General features: G+C 38.7%; 1 protein-coding gene across 1 annotated transcript; it reads right to left on the reverse strand.

Moving 5' to 3' along the window:
* Window positions 1–314: 314 nt before the first annotated feature.
* On the reverse strand, window positions 315–5224 carry PDC (phosducin). Its single transcript, XM_032192663.1, has 3 exons — window positions 5164–5224; window positions 2920–3080; window positions 315–842 (listed from the first exon to the last, which is right to left on the reverse strand). Exons 1-3 carry the CDS (start codon window positions 5222–5224, stop codon window positions 315–317), a joined length of 750 nt encoding a protein of 249 aa, XP_032048554.1.
* Window positions 5225–25592: the final 20368 nt, after the last annotated feature.

The raw sequence follows: 25592 nt of genomic DNA on the forward strand, positions 1-25592 counted from the left end.
TGCTGTTGAAATGCAGTAGGTCTTGTGCATGGTTGGGCTCTTAATATTGTGTGTCCCTGATTTCTTAGAGATCACAGATATTATCCCATTCTTCCTATTGCTTGTGGCAGGTATATAAATAAGTACGTACAGGACTGGCTGTTGTAGGTGTTTTCAGTAAAATTCACATGCTAACAGTTAAGGAATATTTATATGTGTATCTTACAAATAAGTTAGGGAGCAAAGAGATCCTTCTCTAAATGAGATGGGTGTTACTGAGATGGATTTATGACATACTGAGGGGAGTCATAAGAGTGAGGATTGTGGCTCTCTAATTATTCAACATCTTGCTCATCGGTGTTACCATTTCCCAGTGCTGGAAGCTCCCTTTCAGGTAGCAACCCATACTCATTTAGGAAAGACTCCACATCCACAGCAAAGAATTCATCGTTGAATTGTTCAGAAACGCTAATGAAATTGCTCAGGAGCTCCCCACCCTTGTAGACGAGCAGGGTGGGAAGCACTTCATCTGAGAAGCGGTCTCCAGCCCCAGTGTCAGAGGCTTTGATTTTGCAGAACTTCACAGTGGCGTACTCAGCAGCAAGGCAGGTTAAGCTGCTGTTCAGAGCATCACAGCCCTTGATGCCATCTTCATAAATGTGGACAATGACGGTGGTAGTCTTCCGTTCTTTTTCAATGGCTTCCAGGAACTGTTCTCCGTTTTGCAGCTCACACAGATAACCATATTTAGGCCCAAAACTTAGCCTCTGGTGCATATCCTGCATGCAGCGTTTGCGGTATTTTTGTAGGCAGCTTTCATCTTCTTTCTCATCTTGAATTAATTCATACTCCTGCATACTCATCTGTGAATATTGAGAGAATGCTGTATAAATTAGTGGTCATTTGTTGACACTCAAACAGGAAGAGAATAAGTTGCTGTCTAAAGAATGCTGCATAGAAAGCTTAGCAAGAAGAACAAATTCCTAGTGTTTCTTTAATGTCTCTTGAGACAGGCAGGAAGATCCCATATCAAGGTTTTTAAGCACACTAAAAAAACTTTTAATTTCCTTAACCAAGCATTGACCATTGAGGCAGGGAAGGAAGCATGAAAGGTCAGACTCACCGGATTGTGTGGTATGTTGTTGTGAAGTATTCTGTTTATTTTACAGAAGTTAGACCCTGCTGGAGACAGAGCTAGGTAGACAGTTGGATCTGTATTTTAGATCAGGTGTTGCTATTTTCATGGTAAGCAAGTCTTTGTTCTTTGAATATGCTCTCATTCAATTACACTACATAGCTGCATGCCACTTAGTGTTAGTAGTGTAATCTGTGCCCAAGGGGATGCTTTATATTAAATTTACAGTGTTATACATGGAGTGGTAATTCGTGTCGAGAAAATGTTTGATAAAAAAGGGGGAGATTTGGGAGTGTGGACATGGGGGTTGGAAAGCCACGTGGTTGATGGTAACATCAGACTCTTAACGATGGAATGTAAAAGAGTTTAGGGGGAACAAAGGATGATTCAGGAGACCCCATGCAGTCTCAGGTTTCTTGTTCTCCAGCAGTTAAGGCATGGAAGTTTCTGCGTGTTTGCTGTTGCTGTTATATGCAAAGTTGTTTGACCAATGAAAAGTTCTTTTGAAAAGAACTGCTGTGGGGAGAAGGATATAAGAGGGGAGCCTGTCTTCAAGATGAAAAAAAAAAAGGCAACACGATGAAGTTATGTCATCAATAAAGAAGCAGGAAAGAGGAATGAAAAGGAACAGGCTAGCAGAATGGAGACCAGGACAGGAACAGGCACATTGATTGCCTCATGAAGATAGGTTCGGCCAAACTCAGCAAACTGCTCAGAGAAGCTTGTACTGAAAGTCGCTGGAAATAGGCGCACCGGAGCTGGGAAGAAGCTCAAGCTGAGAGAAGCGGACCCGCGCACACAACTGCCCCTCGCTGGTAAGCAGCCGGGCATTATGGGGAATCATACGGCCTTAGGAACAAAGACTGTCCTGGTAACCTTACAGTTTATTCTCCTTATTAACGATCAGACAGTTTATGAGCCTGAAATAACGGGACCAAATTGAGGTCAAGGTGTGGGACTCTGAAACTAAAACCGACAAGGTTGCAGTGGGATTGCTTGGCACCTGGCGAGCAGTCCCGAGGCCTTAAAGGGTGATGTGGGACCACAGTCAGAAACGTGTGGTTTGGCAGACAGTGAGGGAGCTGCGGGCTCCTTTACTGATCCGACTGCTACGCCATCGACCCCTCTGCCGCTACAGCCATCGAAGGCTTTTGCTGTTCCGCCCCCTGTTGACCTGGACGTGCCTTTTGACCCAGGCCTCATTGGCCTTGAAAAGGAGATGGATATGCTTTTCTTCAATCCGGGAAGAATGGGATACATAAGGCCTGAAGACCGAGTTGCTTGACAACTTAAAGCGAGACATATTGTTAAAAAGGAATGGAGAATGGAGACTTGTTTGTAGTCAAGAAAAGGAATGGAAAATGGAGACTGTTAAGTCATGGAACCTAAAGGATTGTTACCTTTCCTGATTGTATGTATGTATAGGCATACTCGGGTTTAGTATGTAAAGCAATCTTCTATATATTTAGAATGCTTGATGTTTGTGTGTGCGTGTTGGTGCAGCGTAGACTCCCTGCACACCCAGCGCCGTTTACTTGCCCTTTATAGCTTTTATACTTTTTATAAATATTTCTTTTATAAATATTACAAAATTCAGATTGAGTTGAGACTTCATTTATAACAACAGTATAAATACAAAGGAAAGTTAGTCAGTAGTTCTGTCCAAATTTGTTCTGTCCATATGACAAGACCTTTCCTAAATTGCCAAGGAATTGAGTCTGGTGAATTCAGGATTTTCATGTTTATAGACTTGTGCGTTTTATATGGTATCAAAATGTATTTACTTTGCTTATTTTTCCTCTTACCTTACGACAGAATCTCTCTCTGGTGTCTTTATCATCCTTACTGAAAGACCTGTGTGGAGAAGACATCTGTCGAAGAATTTCTTTCTTGCTCAAGGGTAAGGAGTCTCTGTCTTCACTTTCTAATTTAAACTTTCTCCAGTCATTGATCACACCTTTGGGCCCTGAGAGAGAAGAAATTAGATGAAAAACTGACTGCAACAAGAATCTGTCTTAAGTTTCTGCCCTTTGTTGTCTTGTCCTTCTGTGCAGCAATTTATCCACCTCTTTTCATTTCAGAGCACTCTCTAGGAGTGCTGAAAACCAGAGTTTTGGAACCAATATGTTACATGGACCCCCAAAAGAAAAAATAATGTATTTCTAACCTAGCATCATTTAGGTGGTCTGGTACATGTCATGATCATATAAAAGGATTTTGGTGAGCTATGTGAATAGTTAATGGCAAATGAAAGCCTATTAAAACTGATGTCTTGGCTAAGGCCAATGTTTTGTAACTGTACGTTTGTCTATCTTTATGACTGGGGTCTTTGAATATGTACCATGCATAAGGAGTGGACATTGATAGTAAAGTTAAGAACATAAGACACTCAAGATTTTTGTTTTTAAAGTCATATCAGTTCCCTGGGAATAATAACCTGTAAGGCATTGGTATGATAATTCTGATAGTAATGCAGATCTTGTTCTTTGGAGCTGGTTGATTGACTAAACTAGGGGGGGCGGGCAGAAGACACTTTCAGCTCAAAAGTCCAGTGTTGTTTTTCAAAACAAAACACTTAAACCTGCACCTTACATTATAAAGCAAAACCAAGGAATATTTCAGTGTTTTCAGAGGTGAATGGAGGACGTAGAAAAGGCTAGGTAAGAAGCTCACCACCCTCTCCTGAGATAGAGGAGAGAGTACTGCTGCCATTTTTCTAAGAGTCTGTTTTGGATTAAATTTCAGCATCTCAAAGAGGCAGCTAAAAGCACTATACCCCTAGGTGGAAAGGGAAGGTGAATTATCTTCTGTAGATAAGATTCCAAGACAGGAATTAACCTGAAAGGCTTGGCATAGTGATAATGATTTAAGTATACAGTGACCTGATTTTCCAAATTATTCAGAAGACTAAGAGTGGATGTTGTGCCTATGTTTAGGTCTCTGGAGGGGGGGGGCGGGAAATCTTAACCAACAGCAGCAAGGCTGCTTGGGAAACTTGGGAAAGAACCCTTAAAATGGTTGTTATAAGAGCTGCAAGAGTTGTTACAGCACAAGAAAAAGAAGCTGTTGGAGCACGGAGAGGGATGATTGTCTTAAAGCATACAGTGACCTGTTAGGGTGATAGGATGAAGTGATGACTGAAGAACTGAGTACAGTGTGAGTACTCAAAAAAATTCATGGTGATTGAGGGCTGTTTTAAAAAGAATTATGGTCTGAGCAAGGATGCTTTTAAAGATTTTAAATGCTATGCTGTATTTGCCAAAAGGATTTATAGATATATTTTTAACACTGAATGTTCCTTCCATAAGAAGGAAAAATAATCTTTTTTTTTTTTTTTTTTTTTTTAAAGCAAAACCTTGTAACCTAATTCTAGTGCACTGTGATTCTTCTTCCCACTCCCCCCCATGCCCCCCCCCCCCAAAGAAGAAAGGCATTTTGTTTGTGACTGATGCAATAAACTATTAAGGTCTGCATTGGGCAGTTGCTGTCCTCAGGTGTCTGAATTTGTCATTTGTTTGAAGTACAAGGAGGACTGGTGTCAAAATTAGTTTGATGTTACATGCCCTTCTATGAGGGGCATCACTGAATCCAAAATACCATAGTCATAGAATATCCCAAGTTGGAAGGGGATTCCCTTCCAACCCCTGCAAGGATCATTGAGTCCAACTCCTGGCACCACACAGGTCTACCCAAGAATTCAGACAATATGACTAAGAGCACAGACCAAACACTTCTTAAACTCTGACAGGCTTGGTGCCACGATTGAGTCCCTGGGGAGCCTGTTCCAGTGCGTGACAACCCTCTCAGTGAAGAACCTCTTCCTGCTATCCAGCCTGAACCTCCCCTGTTGCAGCTTGACTCCATTCCCTTGGGTCCTATCACTGGTCACTGAAGAGAGTAGATCGGTGAATATTCTCACTGGATTTGCAGCATACATTTCTGTGCAAGGATTTTGGCAACCCAGTGAATATACCTGGATTCTAGGCTTTCCCAGTGAGCAGAGACAGTTTAGCTTTCTTTTGGAAAACAAGTATAGTCAGTTTTCTTGCCTGTGTGTGTAGCTTGTCCTTCAAAATCTTCGTCCAAGCTAGTGTTTGCATTTTCTTCCATTTTGGTCACTGGTGCAGGAGATGCTGCAAGTTCAAAAAGGAGAGCAATTAGTAACAGGATGGAAAAGGAAATAAGTATCCTTACAGCACGATACTGTGCAGTGTGTAATTTTCTGTAGCAGGTAGGTATCAGTGAAGATCAAAACACATGATAATTGTAGAGCTTCTCATCAGCTTGTAAAAAGCAATTAGGATCATATGTCAATCTCTTCTTAAAGATCTCTGACCAAACCCTTACTGAAAATGCCTGGGCAAGGGTTTCTTCATTCTACTGTTTCTTCTCAGTCATCAGAGAATATAAAGAACTTAGAGTTCTGAACACAGCGTAGAAATAGTGCTAGTAAAGCTTTGTAGCTTTGTGCAAGGGTTTCCCCTTGGAAGTGGGAACCTATTCTCCAAGTCCTGCAAGTGTGTCTATTTTTAAGGAATGTCCAAATAGCTCATTCTTCATATGGAGGATGGAGCTGAGTATTTGTACTTGTTGGGCAAAGAAGAATTCAGAAGATAAGCTGAGTTTTGGGTAATGCCAGAGCATTATAAAGCAGCAGGATTTGACCAGAGCATTTGGTCTCAAACTCATCTGGTCAGGCTGATGTTCTGCTGCATCCTGAAACTTCTTGAGGTCCTGCAACTTTCACAAGCAGATCAATTTCCTATGTCAGAAGTATATACTGGGAGAGAAAAGTACTGATACTTCAAATCCATGTTTGGTATCCTATATATTCCTTTGTATGAACTCAGCCACCACCTAGTAATGAGTGATCTCACATTACATGTCAAGCAGAAATTTCCTTTTTAGTTTAAAATTTTAATTATAATATCACAGTGTCACTGTCCATAGAGGTCTTAAGGCAGAGAATTTGAGTGCTTCCATTCAGCTTAGACTAGTTTTTAGCTTTAGGTGTTCGGATGTTAAGATGGGATTTATTTGACTTCATGGCAAATCCTATCTTGAAGCAAATACTTAGATGTTATTATGCCATGAATGTCATGTTTAAAAGTTGGTGGTGAGTTAGACCCATATGACTTCAGTATTGTAGTTTGTATACACAAGAGGAAATGGGCATTCATTTTTTACCTATCAGTGTCAAAGGATGAAGAGGAATAATGGCTGAGCAAGGCACAAAGAATCTGATGCTTGTGTGTATTAGGACTAATTCTAATTAGTAAACGTGGATATGTCATTCCATACATATATTGGTGGCAACTAATCAAACTTGTGGAAAGTCTTGCAAATTAGTTTTGGATAGAAGTAGGTAATGAGTTGGTAGAAATTCTATCTATAGATAACTATAGATAGTGTAGATCCCGATTACTGGGTCAATTGCTATTCAGTCAATTCTGAAATAGAAATATGGAGCTAATCCCTTTCCACATGTGCCAAACTAAAAATTGTCATGTCAGTGATATACTGTTGCATGGGTAAGCTGGGCCTTGTAAGGCATTCCCATCATTTACACTGGTGTCTACAGAAAGCTCTACTGTGTGCTGATGCTGAGGATTTTTTTTTTCTTTCATGGGGACAGAGAAGGATTAATTCTCTGTATGCTTTGCTTTTTCGTATCTTTTAGCCCTGAAAAACACTAAAAACACAGGATATGATGCTAAGCGGTCTGTTACAGGCTTGAACCAGAAAACTGGCCATGTTTTATGTGAACATTAATGATGGAAATTGATTGCTTAATGAATGAAAAGTCTCTTTAAAATTTGTGTTACTGATCTGTTGTACCTAATAAATCTGAAAAGATTAGGTGACTCATAATAACACAATGTTGCATTTCACCACTGTTCTGAAGTATGACATGAGGCAATAATCTTGGCAATACACAGACCAGTAAGCTGACCATAGGCCTAGGAGTGGGGAACTCCTCAAATTTAATCCTGGCCCTCAGCTGAGTCAGTCTGTGAGCCTGGAGCAAGTCACGCAAATCATTCTCTGTTCCTCTCAGTGGAGTTATAAATATTTATAGTTTTAGCTTGGTGCTGCAGGCACTGGGTTGTCCAAGCCAGGTGTTTCCCAATCAAGCACCTGAGGATAAGGGCACATGAACATGTAACTGCAAGGTGATCTGTGGGAAGCTCAGCTAATAGCATGAGTTGGCTCTCCTCTATACATACTCTTCTGTCCAAAAAAGCACAGTGAAAAAAGGTGTAAGGTGTTGCATTTACTGTTTTGTGTGGGCGATTTCCTACCGTAATGAGGGTAGGAGATTCTCCTATGTTCTAGTGGAGGATATGGATGTGGTCTTTGTTGCTACTTTTCTTTCTTTCTTTCTTTCTTTCTTTCTTTCTTTCTTTCTTTCTTTCTTTCTTTCTTTCTTTCTTTCTTTCTTTCTTTCTTTCTTTCTTTCTTTCTTTCTTTCTTTCTTTCGGTGTAATGAGACAATCATACAGCATTTTCAAAAGAAAAAAATAAATCCCTAATATTTGGGTGCTACCAGGACTGGAACATGTTGTGTAAATGACTCTAGGTAGGCCCAGCTGTTACTTGTACAAAGTTTTAAAACCATGCAGTCAGCCTAATGCTGAGATAGTGAAGCAGGTTGTGTAAAAGAACAATTTTTAACGACACAGCACAAAGTTCCTTGGACCTGAAGTTGCAACTTCCCCTGCTGCATAGGTGCACCGAGCTCTAGTGTGCCCAGGAGCAGGGGCAACTAAAGCTGTATTTTGAATGAGTCAGCAGCTTTCCGAAGAGTGACTGCACCATGCAACCCCATGGATGGACCAGAGTGTGTTCACACTCCCATCTGCCAGTGGACCTTAATTAGTGGTCTGACTGTACTGTCTTTCAGAAATGTGATGTAATCTGTTAGCACAGTGCTATTAAACCTGAATCAGCCATACAGCCTGGTGGACTGCAGAGCTTGGAGGCAGCAGTTAGTTGCAAAGGAGTGGCACAGGTGAGGAGGATTATATGACCATTGGGGAATTCCTTCTCTTGTCACTCTTTGGTGCAGCTGTACACAGTGACACAGCTTCTGTTCAAACCTCTCTGGGTTGCTTTGCAACAGTTTAATTCTCCAGGCTTTTCAATGATGATGCAGGAGTGATTTCTGAGCAGAAGCTGACAAATATACTCTACAGGGTAGCTTTGTGTGTGGGAAATAAAGACTATGAACTCAATTTCACTTATTCTCTATAACAATATTTAGACTGATGTTCTCCTGTAAGCCCACAGAAGTTCCTAGCTTTTCCATTTTTGTTTCTTATTTTTGGCTCACAGGGTATCCAGAACCTCTCAGGAATCCACGATTTGACAAAGCATAGCCCATCAAGGTCGGTACTCTCTGTTTGGTGGAGGCTTCTGTGAAAGGCATCAAAACCAAGTATAAGAATGTGTGTGCATCAGGTGGTAATAGGACAATATATTTCTAGAGAAAGCTTTTTCCAATTTACACTTACAGGGTTGGACTTGCACGCTGGAGAACTTAAGACCTTGTCCAGTTGAAACCATCTCATATAAATTTTTTTCTGCTTCAAACACAATTTTTTCATGAAAATGTGCCTTCTTGGAATTCTGCTAAATATTTGTTCTGTGTAGGAGCACATGGTGAGAGCCAGAACATCCTCAGATGATGGTCAAATAAAGCGATGACATATTGTCACTAAAGCTATTAGTTGTGTCAGCTAATTCTAAGGAAGTGCCAATAGACCTTTCAGGGCTCCAGCTGTGTTGCTGTTAATCAAAATTTTTCTCTTTGCAACATTTTAACAGCACGTGATGCCCCAGATGAATAAAAATCTTGGGGGAGGGGGGGCATTTATTTAGAAGATATATTGCATTTTAATTGATTTTTATCATTGCTTTTGACAACTGAAAACTGTTCCTTATATTTTTATTTGAAAAATGTTGGGGTGAGGGCAGTTCCTAATCAGTTCTGTTGATCATCAGTGCTTTAGATGATATTCTGTAACATGGATGGTGACTTCCTGTATATATTTTAGGAGACTGGTGATTCTATAAATTCTTTACTTCCCTGCCTTACTGTCAAACTTTCTGAGTGAACAAAGCAGAAAGTAGCGTTTCTTGGTAGAGGATATTTGGGTCCTTTCTATGTCTCTGCAGCCACATCTTCAGCAAAAGCAAAGCCCAATCCCCTAGCATATGCTTGAAACTACAGATTAATTTATGTGAGCTTTGGAGTTGTTGTTCAAGGATATGTTCCTGGCCATTCACATTGCTGGTGCCTATCCTTCTCTTGTGATAAGACCAGGCAGGCCTGTCTTACTACAGTACAGAAATGACCATTTTTAAAAGTGTTTTCTTTTAACCAGTATGAAATAATCCTTCTTACTTATATAGTAAAAATAGCTTGTATTTTTGACCTTCATAGAGTAGATTTCTGTTTTTACTATTCCTATGCATACTGAGATTTCAAGGTAGCTCAGCAAGAAAGCATGTTGTTACCTTTGTATTTGTAATAATGGCTTATTTAATCCTGGTAAGATATTGCAGCTGCAAATGCAAAATTAGTATATTTTAGTAATAAATTATAGTTACAGGAGGGAAATAATAAAAAAAATAAATTATAAACAAACTGTAAAAGGCAAGATGTGTTCTGTAAAGGACAAAGCCAATAAATAAAAATTGCTTCCTAAAAAAATTTTGCTAGTGGTCCAATAAGTAAACATGAGAAATATTTTTCTCAAAATCTAAACAAGCTCTAGGCACAAATTTGCTGCTCTCCATATGTGCAAATCCCACTCAAAATGCTGTTCTGTTTACATAAAGTTATAAATCAGCGTCATGCTAATCCCCAGCAATCAGTGGAAAATTGCCTATGAACTATGAAATTTAGGAACTTGTGGAAATGGAAGAATGGAAAATAAATGATGTCTCAAAGCCATCTTCGTCAGTGAGATACAATTGCAGGTTCGTATTGAGCTGTACGTGGGCAGTTGGCTAGCCAATGTGTGCGCCCGGATTGCCCTGTTGTCTCCTCCCTCGTGGAAAAAGTAATTCAATATTAACAGCATTTCCCTCTCTCCAAGCACTCATTTACATCTCTCCTCTCTACTGTTTCCTGTTTTCCATTTGTGTAATTTCTTCCCTGCAAGGCTTGTCCCCTCTATCATTTGATGATCAACTTGGAACTTACTAGGAGGATGGAGAGTTACTTAAGCAAGCCAAGAGGAGTGAGTAGCTATGGACTTAAATGCTTAGGTTGCTAGAAATTGGAGGAAGCAGGTGAAGTCAGATACTCTGAATGTTATGTTAAGTGTCAGTCTACATACTACTCCAGATAGACTGGAAATAATACTGTAGCACCCATTCTGACTTCAGTTTCTGAAGTCAGTGTGTATTTTCCTGCAGGTGTTTGTATTTTCCTATGGGCTTTGTCCATGAGAGAGTTGTGGAAATGCAGATACTGCTGTGAAAATCTCATGTTGGGAGATCTGAAGGACTGCTCCCTTTAAGTTCTGCGTGATCCAGTAATGAGATGTCAAGTTCCTCTTGCAGACTGTATTCAGTCCTTGCTCCCAGATGCCGGAATGTGACATCATCCACCCCTACGTAGGTGGAGGCAGTTTTCCAATATAGCAGAATCAAGAGCCCTTCATGTGTGAGACACTGCACCTTCTGTTGGGACAGGAGGCAGCGCCTTCTGTGCTAGCAACAGAGACAAATTTCTGAGGAGCCTAATCTAAAGCTTATCCATGTCATTGAAGCCTTGTCAGTAAATAAGTGCACTTTGTGTGCACCACAGGGTGTGATCTGCACCAGTGAACACAATTTGTGTGTTTGAGGTTGTTTGTATGGTTTCGTTAGTTAGGATATATGTGCTTCAGACCCAGATGTGATCTGTCTCATCACTGCTATAGTGACTCTGTAGTCACTACATTTGTGACAGATTTTGCATTCCACGTTCATGTTGTGTTGTTCTTGCTGTTAGCTAAAATGCATGTTTGCTGAATAAGAGACGTAGTGGTGAGGGTAAAGCCCGTCAGTACTGAGTACTGTACCATCAGTACCACCAGCTGGTCCCTTTAAAAAAAAAAAAAAAAACCTCAATCCTCGGTTATGTATGTATTTAGATTTGCAAATGGCATTAACGTCATTACATAAGCAAAACCAATGTCAAGGTCTGAGTTCAGAATTTCAGACCCATTGCCAGAGCACTGCAGAGGCAACTGAAAGCCTTAAGCGCCTTTAATCATCCAGAGCAGATCACTGACGCTGGGCACCAAACCAGGTAGCTGCTAGTCAAAGTATCCGCAGCTCCTATGACCTTCAGTGATGAATGGCTCACTCCCATTTGTTGTGCTAAACACCAGTTTCAGAGCCAGCCTTCACAACCTTGGTCGCCCCATTTGACTATTTGTACCAGTGTAGTGTTGCTGAGATATGTGAATGCAGACTTAAGTGGGTAGGTGAACATTTTGTGGGTTTACCTAGAGGATAACTTTGCTGGGGTATCACGTAGTGATTAGATCACTATGTTTGGAGAGGAACAAAAAAATCTCAAAAAGCTGGAACGGGACAATATTAGTTTAAAGAATAGGTCTTATGATAGGAAGAGAATATAAGCCAGGATGGGTTGACGCAGAAAGCTGTCAGCTTCACTGCAGATCATTGTGACGGATGAGAGTGTCACTGGATTGGATTATTTGGTCTATCCGCTTTAGGAGTGTTATGCTGTTCTTTATTTGTAAGATGGAAACATTTTAAGTAGATGCAGTTCAATGTTTCATTTATCTTTAAGGCTTTGCCAATTAGGAAATTCCATAAATTCCTTATGTGATCACCCCTGGCTTCATGTCTTTGTATTAGGTTAAACTCCACAGGATAAACAAAATACTTCTTCCTTTTTATTTCTTTTTAAGAGTACTTCAAAATTCGACCTACAATTATGTATGAGAAATAATTCATATGTTATGGATTATGTTTTATGGGTTGCCAATTTCTTTTGTCATTCACTTATACAAGTGCAAAATCAGATTGCCTTGTAGTAGTTAAACAATTTATTTCTGGATTTCACTCTGAAATGGATAACTAGCTCCACTTCTTTTACATCAATCAGTGCTTCTACCACAGTGTCACTGTGTCTTGTATGGAGAGGCAGAATGCAAACATTTTAAAACAGGATTTGTTTTGTTGTTTCAGGAAAATAAAAAATTAACATTAATGATGTCAAATTTCAGTTAACATTAACCAGGTTTAAAACAAGCAAACAAAACATCTAAGTTTTGTGTATTAAATAGTAAATGTCTTTTGAAATTCAGGATTTGACTCAGGGTTTGAATTTTTGGAATGTGTGCAGTTACATATTTGTTAGTATGGTGATGAATATTTTTACTCTTATTTATCTTGTTTTTAGTAAATGTGGATTTTATCAAATGGGGTACAATGGGAGGATTGGATACCAAGAAAACATCTATTTGCAGCAAAAGCAGAGCAGCCAACATTTTCAAATGCACATATCTGAGGCCACAAACCTCAATCCATGTTTAACCTCAATTCCTGACCTGATTTGTCCTTTGAAAGTCAGGACAGATGTTCAAGTTGATGTTTAAGTATGTATTTAGTTTCTGAACTCTAAGTAAACATCTGTACACCTGCTAGAATTGACATGTCCTTGAGAGACTTGGTTGGAGCTTTTTGCAGGTTGGCAAATGCCTGCTGAATAGCACAAAGCCATGGAGAGTTGTTTTTTTTTTCAAGCCTGATGGATGCTTGGGAGTGCCTCTCATCCCAGTAAGTTGTCAAAAATCACCTATGATAGAGCTGTAACTCTGACAGTGACTAGAGAGAGATGTTTAGAAAGGTTGATGGCCATTTTTTATGAAATTGTCGTGGAGTTCATTGAAAACCTAGAGGAAGAAGTACCTTATAGGCACTTTGAAGGGACTCTTACTGCTCCTTTTTGGCAAGAACAAAGGGCCCTGCAGGGAGGGCTGGGGGAATCAAAACTCGTGAAGTTGGGAGAACATCCACCGACTGCTTGGGGGTAGGGTTTCATCGTGAGGGCTCTGGATATGCAAAAAAATGCCTGCAGAAAAACAGTTAGCAAAATAAGTTTGGCTGTGAAACAGCAATATTTAATTCTGCTGGTCTTCCTTAGCTGGGTTGAAAGTTTTTGAAGTGTATACTTGTATTTGTAAAAGTATATCAGTAGGCATTCTTGCTTTTGCTTTCTTCATATCTACAGTTTCTTATCATTATCTGCAAAAGGCAGGCTTGACTGAGCCACCAGGCTCAGTATAAATGCAGTCTACATAAACAGTTTTACTGTCAGATTTGATAGAATAAGGTAGTTTATCAGAAGTTGTTTATGACAACTTTTGAATTCATGTATTCTTCGTTCCTGGCTTTCTCTGACTGTTAATATGCATCCTCTGAGATGTGTGAAGATTTTGTTTGCCATGTTCCCATCATTTGAAAAGTTGTGTTAGCTTCCAGTTCTGATGCTTGATAACACTGGATTAGTACCTCTCTCTGCAGCTGGACCTGTTCACACCAGTTGGGTGTCCCTGTGCAACTTCTAATGCTTTAGGCAAGCTAGGGCAGTCACTCTTGACAGGGAGTATTTATTAACTTCTTGGTTGCTGTATTAGATTTACATATGTCTTGTGGTGATGATTCTAGGGTAAGGTAAGTCAGAGCAGACCAAGAAAGACTGCTCTGGTAAGGAGCAGGGTTTTGATTTGTCTTTGACCTGTGCTCTCAAGAAGCTCTTGGGTCTTGCAGCTTGCTGCCTTGGAATTGTTCCTTTAGGACTGACAGAAGCAAGCAGACAGGGCTTGCTTGTAGTTGTGAGGTACTTGTTATTCTTCTATTCCTCTCCCCCCCCCCACCTTTTTTTAAATTTTAATCATTTTGGTAGACAAATAAAACTGGCTACGTATCCTTAGAGTCTAACAAGTACATCTACATGTTTTAGAAGAGTTGACAGATGTTAAACAGTTGTAACAAAATACAAACTTAAGGCACCAACAATGGGAAGCCATTTTTTTCTCAACATGATCTTGTCAACATGTGGGGTTGCTTTACAGAAAACAAGCCTGCTGCCTTTTTCAAGTGTCTTTGTTTTGTTGACCCTTCTAGGAAGCTGAAGAGACTAGCTGTGTAACACAGATCAGGCTGGGCTGGTATGAACCTCTCATCTTCCTTGCTGTTACATTGTTAAGCAGATACTCTTTCTGCATTAATAGCTTTCACTCACTATTAATATGGGAAGAGCCACCACCTAAAGGTAGGTTGGGTTCATGGTTCTGTTCTCTCTTCCCAACTGTCCACTAAAGTTTCTTAGGCGTGTGGAAAGAAGAACGGAAAAACGTTTTTCTTCTGTCCTTAATGCTTATGCTAACACGGTAGCTACATCTGCCAGCATTGGATTTAGAAATGTTTTCCCTTCATAGAACAAAAAGTGAAACTTGCTAGTTTTGGGATTAATTTTCATATTTATCTTAAATGAGTAGTAAAAGTGCATGTAAAAGTGATATATCCTTGATTTGTCAAAAGGCAAAAAAGACACTGAAGAGAACACAGGTAATCTTGAGTAAGATCAGCACATCTTAAGTGGGAGGAAAGTAAGTTTTCTCTCTTGAGCTGTAGGGCTGTGCCAGTTGGATGTATTACAACAGCATGATTTTTACTTGACTATTTACAAAAAAAAAAAAAAAAAAAAAAGGAAAGAAAAAGAAGAAGGTTATAATGGTTTAAAAGGTATTTGATTAAATGATGGATGTCCAAGTCCCATTTCAACCAGCTGCAACTTTACAGTGTATATGGCAGGATTGCCTAGCCCTATTACTCACGTTATCAGGAATAACATCTCCTCTATATGATCCTGACATTCCTGTGGCAACTACTATTGAGTGAAACAAAAGCAGTAATAGGAATGTATTCCTCATGTTACTTTTATTAATGAGAAGATGAAAGCCAAAGCAGACAATAGCATGTGCCCACAGAGAACCCCAGAGAGCTGTAATTTCTATAGAGTTTACATTGCTTCTTGGTTTATTCCTTTCCTGTGTAACTCTTTTATACCATTGGTGTAATTCCAGAGGTTTTGTATTTTTCTTCAGCTTACTTATTCTTAACTATAAACAGTGAACTTTTGCCAGCTAAGTTGTAAACAACTTTACACATGGCTTGTAAAAATGCAGGAGATTAGAATTAACATTTGTGTTTCCTTTACAGACCAAAACTACAAGTACACCTCCTGTTTTCCTATATCAACTAATGCATTTACACAGGTTTTCTCTGAACATGAAAAATAAATGTCACAACTTGGAGAAAAGGCTGATGACTTAAAAGACATGCCTTCCCTTCCCTCCAAAAACATAGCTCAGATAAACAGCATAGTAAGTCCTTTTCCTGGGACTTAAATTTATTTATGTAGAAACTGAGGTGTAAATTCTGAGCCAAATTTTCTGTTTAGATCTAGTTGTTCCTAATACTCTTTCACAAGGGCTGCCACAGCTTTATCATGAGATTCTGAATATTTTACCCTTTCCCACGGTCAGGCTGCAGTTGCATCAACCCATAATAAGCCAGGCTTGTTGCGGTGATCTAGTAGTGTTTTTTATTTTTTTTTTCTTGAATGTTTCCAACATGTATCTCAACACAAAAGAACATTAACATCAAAAGAAAATGGCTTGTTGTAACAAGAAGTACAAGATACAAGGAAGCTTATTTGTTTAGGGAAAGTGGGGGAAAAGATGGGAAAGGGGAAAAGGAAAAACAAAGGGAACAAAATAATCTTATCTGAAAAAGATCTTACTGTGAATGCTTCTGATTCATTTCAGGTGCTTCTTTAGTACACAGCAGCACAATGTGTACACCAATACAGTATTCAAATACCAATTTACCTCCCAGTGACAGGATTTGGAATGAAGCCCAAGTTCAGCATTACTTATCGCCTGCATGATACGGAAAGAAGAATTGCGTATGCAAAACAGAAGAAATGACAGTATCGCAGTCCTAGGTATGGGCAAAGATGTCTGAATTCCTTTGGTTTTCACTGCTAATTTCAAGGATAAACTGACAGTGAATTTCAGCATGAATTTCTGGTGAATAAAATAGGAATTGAATGGCAAGTGTCTGAAAAGTGTTCCTTTCCATAAAACACATGTGTAGGCATATTGTGCCCACCAGCTCTGCAACAGCATTACTGAGAGGTTTGGTGCAGCTGTTGTAGAAACTTGATGCAGAATTTAGGTACATTCTGTAAAGGGAGTAGCTCTGTCTCATTGCTGTTGTGGCTGAAGTGATAAAATTAGCCAGGTCCTGACCTCTTCTCTTTGCAGCAGCAGGTCATGTAATCAAAGATATAAGATCAAGAAGTCCTAAAGGTGTTCTGGTGATGTTTTTTCATCTTCTTCCAGTTGTGATTATGCAGCAGAGCATAACACTTGGTTAAACGTGACCTGCTGTGGGTACCCAACTTCGCAGCTTTGGAGTTAACTGCAACAGACACGAGAAGTGGATAGAATAGCAGCCATATAGAGTGCCGTATGCATGACAGGAAAGGAATTCTGTGAGCCCTAGAAGAAATGAAATTGGATTTCCTAGCATATTTTTCTAGTGGGTTTGGTGTCTAAAAGTTTTTTTGACAGCTTCAGCATTTAAAGTGTTTCTAATTGCAGATTCTCCTGCGTTAAAGGTATGAGTGCATGACAGTGCACTTTCCCTTTGGGAAAAGTAAGCTCAGATACAAAAACACAGAGTACCATAAACCGGAAAAAAAAACACATAATAGTATTATGACAGATTATCATGAGGTCAGTTAATTGAATTAAGGAAAAATGATTGCTACAGCATTAACTATCCCGACAGAACACTTGAGATGTGAATCAATTTGTTAGAGCATTATTTATTAATGTTACAACACAGTCTGTGAAGAAAATCAAATCATAATTCATTTAACTATTTAACATTCAGGAAACACCAGGTTGGTCTGTCTGACAGCAAATCTGTGTTAATCCTTCAATCTTAAATATTGTAGGAGAGTCTTAGGTAGCATATCAATATTTATATGAAGTGAAAGAGTACCTTCAAATTAAGTTCTAAAATTACTGACATCTCCAAGACAACTTGGTTCAGTGGCCTGAAACCCTTTTCTGGACAAACTCAATTTTTGTATACAGAACTTCATGCTAACTAATCTTGAGAGGAGACAGACATGGATAACTCTAATAAAATTTTGTATTCGTTGGGAGGGGAGACATGCTGGAAAGCAAATGGTGCCTGGACATGGCTGTAACCTGGACACCGAGGAAATCCCCAAGGCACTTTTAGAACTTGGATAAATGGCCAGCATATTTCCTCATCTAATACAGTCTGATTTTTCCTAACTCTTTCTGATGGTTTACTTCATACTGTTTGGCTTAAGTCTTAGCAACCAGGCTGTATTTTCAAATGTACTTCTTCTCTGTGACCAAATGCAATACATAACAAAATAAACCCAGACTGCATCCAGCATACATGAGAATGAATATGAACTGCTGCCAAATGCTGCCTTCTGGGATTTTTTTTTTTTTTTTTTTCAAGAAAGAAATGAGGTTTTTCCAAGTCCAATTTTGCATGTCATAAGGTTTCAAAGGGCAGCACTGCAGAACTTAATGGTCAGCAACACTGTTATGCTTGGACTTAAAATTGGCAATGAAGGCATCAGTGAGATCCAAGGCCTTATCTCATAATTCCTTTCTTTCTTTGCAAACAGTCTCACTTTGCTTTATTTAAAAGTTTTGAAGGCCTTCCTTAAGGGATCTCTGTGAAAAGGAATAATTATTATCTTCACTGCTTTAAGCACAGACAGCGTCCCTGCTATAAGAAGAAATGGTAATCTGTGGTTATCTTTGAGTACTGCTGAAGGCACAGCTATTTTAATAGGATTTCAGCAATTACAAAGGATAGGGCTCAGCTAAGGAATTACTTTATTTGATTCTTTGTGTCAAAAATGACAAGACTATTATGATATGTTTTCATTTCAAATTAGATAAAACATTTACTTTCATGCAAAACAATTGTCCTTAAGATATTGAACAAATGGAATCATTTAAGAGTATTTTAACTGTGATGTCATTATGAATTACTGTTATTAGTGAAATGGCAAGAATATGCAACTATAAACCAATTTAATTTTAAGATGCCATTTTAATTTATTAATTTAATGTGTTCAAAACAAAGATACTGGTTTTGTGGATATTCTCATCAACACTGAAGCAATTACAAAAAAAATCAATTAAATGCTATTTCTTAAAAACCTTTTGAATAACACATTTTCAGCTGGCTTTATGCAAGTCCAACAGTTCTGTGTGAGGCTGAGAAAAAACAAGACCTGAACCTGACACTTAATATGGTTGAGTTTACTTTGAAGTTGCTGCTGCTCTTACAATTTATAGAGCCTTATTCAGATGGCTGCCTTGGATAACAAGAGCAGTAGTTCGAAAATTGCTTGGCGAAGCTTTGAGCATGTAGAGATTGGCAATGCTGTAGGCATTTTGTTAGGAGCATCTGAGATAGCTCATTAAAACCCAGTGTAGCTCTATCTGCAGGAAGCACAGTTCCCACAAAGTTTCTATCCATTCTTTTGACTGAATGCAGAGAGAAAAACTAATTGGCATTTGCTCAGTGGAGTTTCTTGTATTTTTCTTCTTTCTCTTCTGTTATCTGTGGCAGTTACAATGGAAAGGGTTCTGGGTCATCAAATAGATTCTGTTGTTATGTCAGGCAAGTATATAGAATTATTTTTTAGGCTTATCCTACTTCCTCTACTTCTTGCCCCCATTTTGCATGCCTATTTGAAATGAAAATACCAGTGAAAAATTGAATTGTTTCATTTCAGCTTGAAAAACTTAATTTGAGAGTTGACATGAATTCACAAAGTCTTTTACTTTTGGAGTAGTTAGAAAGGGTGACTTTGGGTTTCAATTTTTGTTCTTTTACCCAGGAAGTGCTATTCCCCTAGCCTTGGCCAGCTCTGCTCATACATGGCATTGGGTAAACCTCATTTCTCATTTGTTTTACATTCTTCTAGTCATAGTTCTTGGATATCTTCTTTCCAGTAAGCAGCAGAGTAGGAATTGCTCTGTATCTAAATGCTGATTGTGAGAATTCCTCTCCAGCTCTCAGATGAACTCAGTAGGCACTGAGCATTAACATTTAAAGGCAAGAACTGTGGTATTTGCTCATTGCAATATAATGGAGTGCTGTGTGTTGATTTATAGCAGTTCCAGCTTGTGTCTAACATTTCTCTGTATTGAAACTCAAGCTAAATCCTTTTGCTCATTCAAGAAACTCAGAGTTGAGGTTATAATTCAGTCTAACTGTGATTACTTGTATACCCTAAAATGAATGTTATGTAGCTTAGTCTTAGTTATGTTAGCACTGAAAGCCAGTTACTGCACTCTCCAGCTGAGTCTGCTGGATCCCATCACCATACTGAACAGACCAAATCACAGAGGCAACCCATTTTTCTTTCCTTTCTTTGCTCACCAGTATCTCATCCGACTGCTGTATGGTCTTTGGAGGGTTTTCTATCCATATGTGGCTTGTGGAATATGAGTTTCTCATTCTGGTTGTATACTACTGGCTATCTGAAAGTGGTCTAAGAAGATAATAGGTCTATAAAATGGGGTGGAAATTTAAGGCTGACAGATTTTTTTTTTTTTTTTTTAAGTCCTTCTGTCTTCTGCTTTTAAAACAATTCTGAATTTGCAAAGCTTTTGCATATAGTAACATACAGCCTCGTATATCTGCAGTTAGTTGCACAACTGAACTAATCTCTGTAATCCAGTCCAGTATCTGGTGCAATATTTATTGAAAGTTATTTCCCCATTGAGGTAGGGGTTCTGATTGTATTGGAGTCAGGCCCCCCCCCCTTTTTTTTTTTTTCTGAACTGATGCTCTCTTTTTTTTTTTTTTTTCCTTAGTTCTGGAGGGGCACAAGAATGTCCTTTAATAATAGAAAAAAAAAAAAAAAGCAGTGGTTGAGAGGAGGCTATGAACAGATAACATCATGAGAAATTTGAAGCTGTGAAATATCTGTAGGGTTTTTGCACTTTGTAAATTAGGAATAGGTAGTGTTCTTTGACAACACTAAGCCTGAGAACCTTATGATAGTTTCAAGATCCATTGGTGCTAGCGATGAGTTTTCTTTATCGCTGAGATCTGGTAGTTACATACACTGGTGTAGAGCAATCATCTTTAGCTGTGTAATTTGCTCTCAAGTTATATTATTTTTTAACTATCTTTCCCTAATGCATTTCCCTGTGATTTGAGCTATGCTGCAATTGGAATTGGTAGGTTTAGACATTAATATTTATAACAAAGATCAGCTTAAAATCCAATTTTGAAACAGGATGAAGTATTTGTGTATAATTCTAACAATCTGGGAGATAGCAGCTGCGGAAGAATGACTGTTCAAACTGTTCCCTCCTGTCAAAAAAATTTCAAGTACTTTCACAGAGCGTTTAAAGCTGTTGATTGTGAAGATCATATTGATTGTGTAAGCAGACGGGAAGCAAGAATCCGAAATGTGATTTTGCCCTGAGGTTTCTTGACCACTTAATATACAATTCACAACTGCTCATCATCTGGGGTTCTCAGCTGTAGAGTATCAAAAAATGGGGACATAATGAATTGTTCTATATACTAAGTTTTCTGTTTGTACTTGTTATAGTGATTTTGTGAGGATTGACATGCATATAAAATACATCCTTTCTTGTTAAGTCCATTACCAAATCTAAGTCTGAGTACAAATGAAAAAGATGTGCCATTGAAAACAGAAAAATACTGATCTGTAAGTGGAGCAGTCTCTGCACCGTCACTGAGCTGTGAACCTAACATTTTTCCATTGAGGTCAGTGACAGTGGCCTCAAAGCTGGTAGCTTAGCATCCCTGACAGGGAGGTATTTTCATGTAACAGGTCATTTAGACCTTTAGTTACATACTTGCAACCTGCCTAAAAGTAATGCTGCTATACCATCTACATTCTTACCAATTGCATTTTTAAAATTCTTTTACATCAATATTTATATTCAATGAAATGCTCTTTGGCAACAAAACTATTCTGAGCCTGAAATTAGATACTTGATTAAGAAGGATTTATTCTAAAGTTAGAATTTAGAGTATCCTGGAGATTCTGAAAATGAGGAACCCAGATTCAAACATTTTGATGTGAAAATGTCGTGTGGATTATCCCAAACATTTGAGCCCTTCACTCGCCTTTCATCAGTGTGTAAAACTCAATCCAAGTACAGGTAGTAGAAATATCATGTTTATATTCTTTTGCACATTCTTATATATAGGTTAGTATTCAAAGATTGATTACATTCAAACCAAATTGCTTTTTTGTAACCTATGACAAAATCAAATAAGCAGAGAGAGGATTCCATGCAATAAATATGAAAGCTCTGTTAAATTAGACATAGGTGTCAGTTCCTATAGTCTGGACACTGTCAGCAGCTCAGGGGTCAGATTTCTAATGCACTTCCTCTTTGCCAAAATTACCCCCATCTGGAGCGATGCACCTTTTACTATAAAACTAAAGTAAAGCCTACATTTATTTAAAGCATGAATAATGACAGCTCTTGTAGCTTTTTATTCTCACCTTATTCAAAACAGCCTGCCAGATGCATAACTGAAAATCTGGCATTAGTTTTTATCTCAGTTACATTTCAGTCTGATGAAGTTTTCTGACAGACCATACCAGTGAAGCTTAACTACTAGAATGTTTAATATGTTACTAATAAATATTTGCAGCTGTGGCAAACTTCAAAAAACACATTTTATCCTCTCCTAAAATAAAACTTGAAAGGCAATTAACATACAAATCACTCTACCTGAGATGTTCAGTTGCTCAGCTCCTCTTTTTTCAAGTGTTGACAAATGCCCTTGATGGTTTCCAGGAGGGGAGCTGGATTACAACTGAACATAGATAGACCTGGTCTCAGATTTACATCTCTGTATAATGATGACCCTTGCTGAAATAGCTTTGGACAGATAATAGGATTATCATAAGGGAATTAGAAAATTCTGTTAGTTAGTTTGAGCCAATGAAGTTGCAGGCTGGATAGAGATTTAAAGGATTTAGTGCATAGATATTATTGGGAAGGGAGAAAAACAACTGAGCCTAAAGAAAAGATACAGATGGGCACCTTGGTATTACAAAGCAAGGTGTCTTGAAAATGATCAAGATATATGGATAGATTATAAGCACAGTATGATAACCCATTGCTGCATATAAGAAAGCTACCATTACAACCCTGATTGCCTTTTAAAGACTTGTGAATTGTGATAGGACTCCTGTTTAAAGAAAAGCATAAAGCTAATTCTGGAAATCATGCTAATAATTAATTGAATAGCCTAGTCATACCCATCTACTCATGAATTAAAAAAATATACAAAAGAAGAGGGGGAGAGACGTTTACTCTGTGGAAAACTGTAAATATAGTGCCTTATGTGGCTGTAAGAAACAGTTAAATTTGGAGCAGCTTTCAATGGAAGACTTGAGTTTAAACATTTTGTGACTGCGGCTTTTTCTCATAGTTGGAGGTCTTGCAACCAAGAAGGTCCATCTCTTGCCCACCGTGCTGCACAGACAAGCTTAAGCAGTGCGGCCCTGTTGAAATTTGTACAAGTAGTGACACCAGCAGAGAGCTGAGAAGGGACAGGGACCCTGACTTCCACGTCCGTGTCCAGGTGTCTCCTGGAAGCGCCTGGCTGGGCAGCGCAGAAGTGAGCTGAGCGCAGTGCGGTACCTTACCTACACCTTACCGGCGAGTCGTCATGCTCTCCTTGAGGTTGTCTCACTTTTTTTAGGCAGTAAAGGAGAACTGTAGTACCCAGATACCCAGCAGGCTATCACTTGCCAAGCTCTACTCAGTCAGTGCTAAGTATATTCGCATATTACTCTGTTTGAAAGTATATTGTAATAATATACTAAGTTCAGAGAAATCCCGTGAACCACATTTGAAAGAAGGCCTACAGCACCATGCACAAGCTTTTCTGTGCTCTGCAGCACCTGGCTTTGGGTTGCTTCTGTGCACAGAGCGCATAGCTTGGGCTGCTATGTTTGTGCTCCTGGACACCTTTGGAGGTCAAAAGACAGGTAGGGGATTGGGGAAGTGCTGCCATCAATGCCCTGTCAGAGAGTGGGAACTGCTGTGTTTTGAGCTGTTTTCCTCTATCACATGGAGCATTTTTGTTGACAGTTCTTCCTCTCAAACTGTACCCTGAATTAGCTGGCAGGCTTATCCCTCTGTAAGTTCCATAACGTCTGCTTGGATAAAGCTAATCCAAAAACTTAATGCGAACTGAATTCCTTTAATGGTCAGCAGAGTTTTAGTCCATCAGCTCCAAGCAGACCCCACACTACTGCCTTTCCCTCTCCAGTTCCTACCCCACCATTCAAGCCATATGCGCTCTTGTGCTTTTTCACAGCACTATCCACCTCCTCCTTTTTTTTTTTTAATCCGTCGTCTTTTTCTTTAAGCCCACAGTCTATTGTTCTGAGAGAGCGGCAATTGTACAAAGGCCTCAGCTGCTTTCAGCTCATTCAAAGTGCTTATGCAACAGTATGGAAGTAATTTATCTGTTGCACCAAAATAAGCAAAATTGACTTCGTAAAAAGCAAAATATGTGGAGAGAGAACATGCCACAGAGGTGTGATATGGGGTTTGCTGCTCTATGCACAGAGTGAGCAGGACACAGGGTGTGTGGAACTTTCAGAAACCTGGCTCTAAAGGAGTTTCTGGAGAGCCAGTCTGATAGCTCAGGTTAACTTTGGTATTGTGTGATTTGTGACTAATGTTAGAGATAAAGTAATGACCAACTTTTAGTCAGTTTTAGATTTTGCTTTTATCCACCCAGGACTTTTATAAAACTGAAAGTTTGCCAAAGAACTGAGCTCTAATTAGGAGTAATTAGGAGAAATGAGACCCTGCTTTGGCAGGCCCTGCTTGAGCAGCGGCTTGGACTAGCTGATCTCCAGAGGTGACTCCAACCTCAGCTATTCCTTGAGTAATTAATAAGTTGGTACCAGTTTCTTACGGAATAGTAGCAAATTACTGAAAAATAGGATCCCTGTTTTCTTAGAACTAAGATGGTAGAGAAGGATAACAGCAATTAGTTTTCCCTGTACGGATTAAACTCTATTTCATATTAAAGGTTGTTTATTTTCTTAAATAACACTGTAAGTGTGTGGGGAACCTGCAAAAATTCCTTACTGTGATTCCTTCATGGGAAGACAAAGCTAAGCATTCCTGTAGATTTTTTCCTATGTTTCCATATTTAAATTGCAGAGAGTTGGAACAGTAACTGTCTATCTCGGATAGCTGCCAAGTGGAGTATTGCTCAGGAAGAAAAGCCTCCACTGGGCTGGTTTGATGGAATATTTTCATGGAAACAGCATATCAGGTGAAAGAACAGCTGAGATGCCAGTGGAAAAGCCAGTCTGCCATCCTTTCTCTGTTCTAGCATAGAAATACATTCAAATGAAATTCAGTATTATTTTTGATACATTTAACCTCATTTATCTTAGCAGTGTCAGTGCATGTTCATGTGCCCACTGACACCAGCCAGTTTGATTTGTGTATGTATTGTGCTCTGATTTAAAACAAACAAAAAAAGTTTTGAGAAACGTAAATAATAATACTATTTAAAATTATAAATTCCAATTCACTGTTGTTTCCCCCCAACTTCTAGCATTTATGTAGCAGTTTATATACATTTGTTCTTTTTCTTATTTTTATTTCTTGCTTGATTAGGTTTCTATTTGATAAGATAAGATTGCCTTGAGCTATTTCCTACCTGATACACCCTAGCTTTCAGAGACTGCAGGTGCTTCAATTGCTTCGCTTCCCTGCACATTATTTAAATTACTTTTTACGAGATGGCTGTTAATTTTTAATGGAAAATCCCATTAAATTGGAATGTTCAGTAGCTCTATTCAAAAGGGCAAAAGCAAGACAATTACTTGAAGAGTGGTTCATACCTTATGAAAACATATAATATCACTGTCTCCAGACAACAGCATATATATTATATATATATATAATATATATATATATAATATATATATATTTTTTTGATGAGATATCACTTCTACTGTTTTAGATTAAAAGATAACCTTCATTTCTGTGATGTAAAATTGTATTTTATTTGCTAACAACAGCATGTACCACAATTTCAGAAAGATAGATTTTTAAAAAATAAAAATAAAAAGATTACTAGTGTTATGCTATTATAGCTTTGTATCTAATGATGAATAGTTGCTTCTTGCAGAAGATTTACAAAATTATAGTCGTTAATCCACCTTTTTGCAACAAAGGGCTATTTAAACCAATGATGAAGTCTTGGCATGGAAACTGATACTAAACCAATTAAGGAAACTCTGCCTGTTTGCATCCTTGTCATT

The sequence above is a fragment of the Aythya fuligula genome, chromosome 8 (assembly GCF_009819795.1).
Source record: "Aythya fuligula isolate bAytFul2 chromosome 8, bAytFul2.pri, whole genome shotgun sequence".
NCBI lineage: Eukaryota > Metazoa > Chordata > Aves > Anseriformes > Anatidae > Aythya > Aythya fuligula.

What these genes read in the sequence shown, in the direction of transcription:
- PDC (XM_032192663.1), bottom strand. Translation starts at nt 5,224, where the DNA reads ATGGAAGAAAATGCAAACACTAGCTTGGACGAAGATTTTGAAGGACAA. An exon ending in AGGACAAGCTACACACACAG is followed by an intron (nt 3,081 to 5,163) that starts GCAAGAAAACTG and finishes CTTCTCTCTCAG; the next exon opens with GGCCCAAAGGTGTGATCAAT. An exon ending in GAGAGAGATTCTGTCGTAAG is followed by an intron (nt 843 to 2,919) that starts GTAAGAGGAAAA and finishes CAATATTCACAG; the next exon opens with ATGAGTATGCAGGAGTATGA.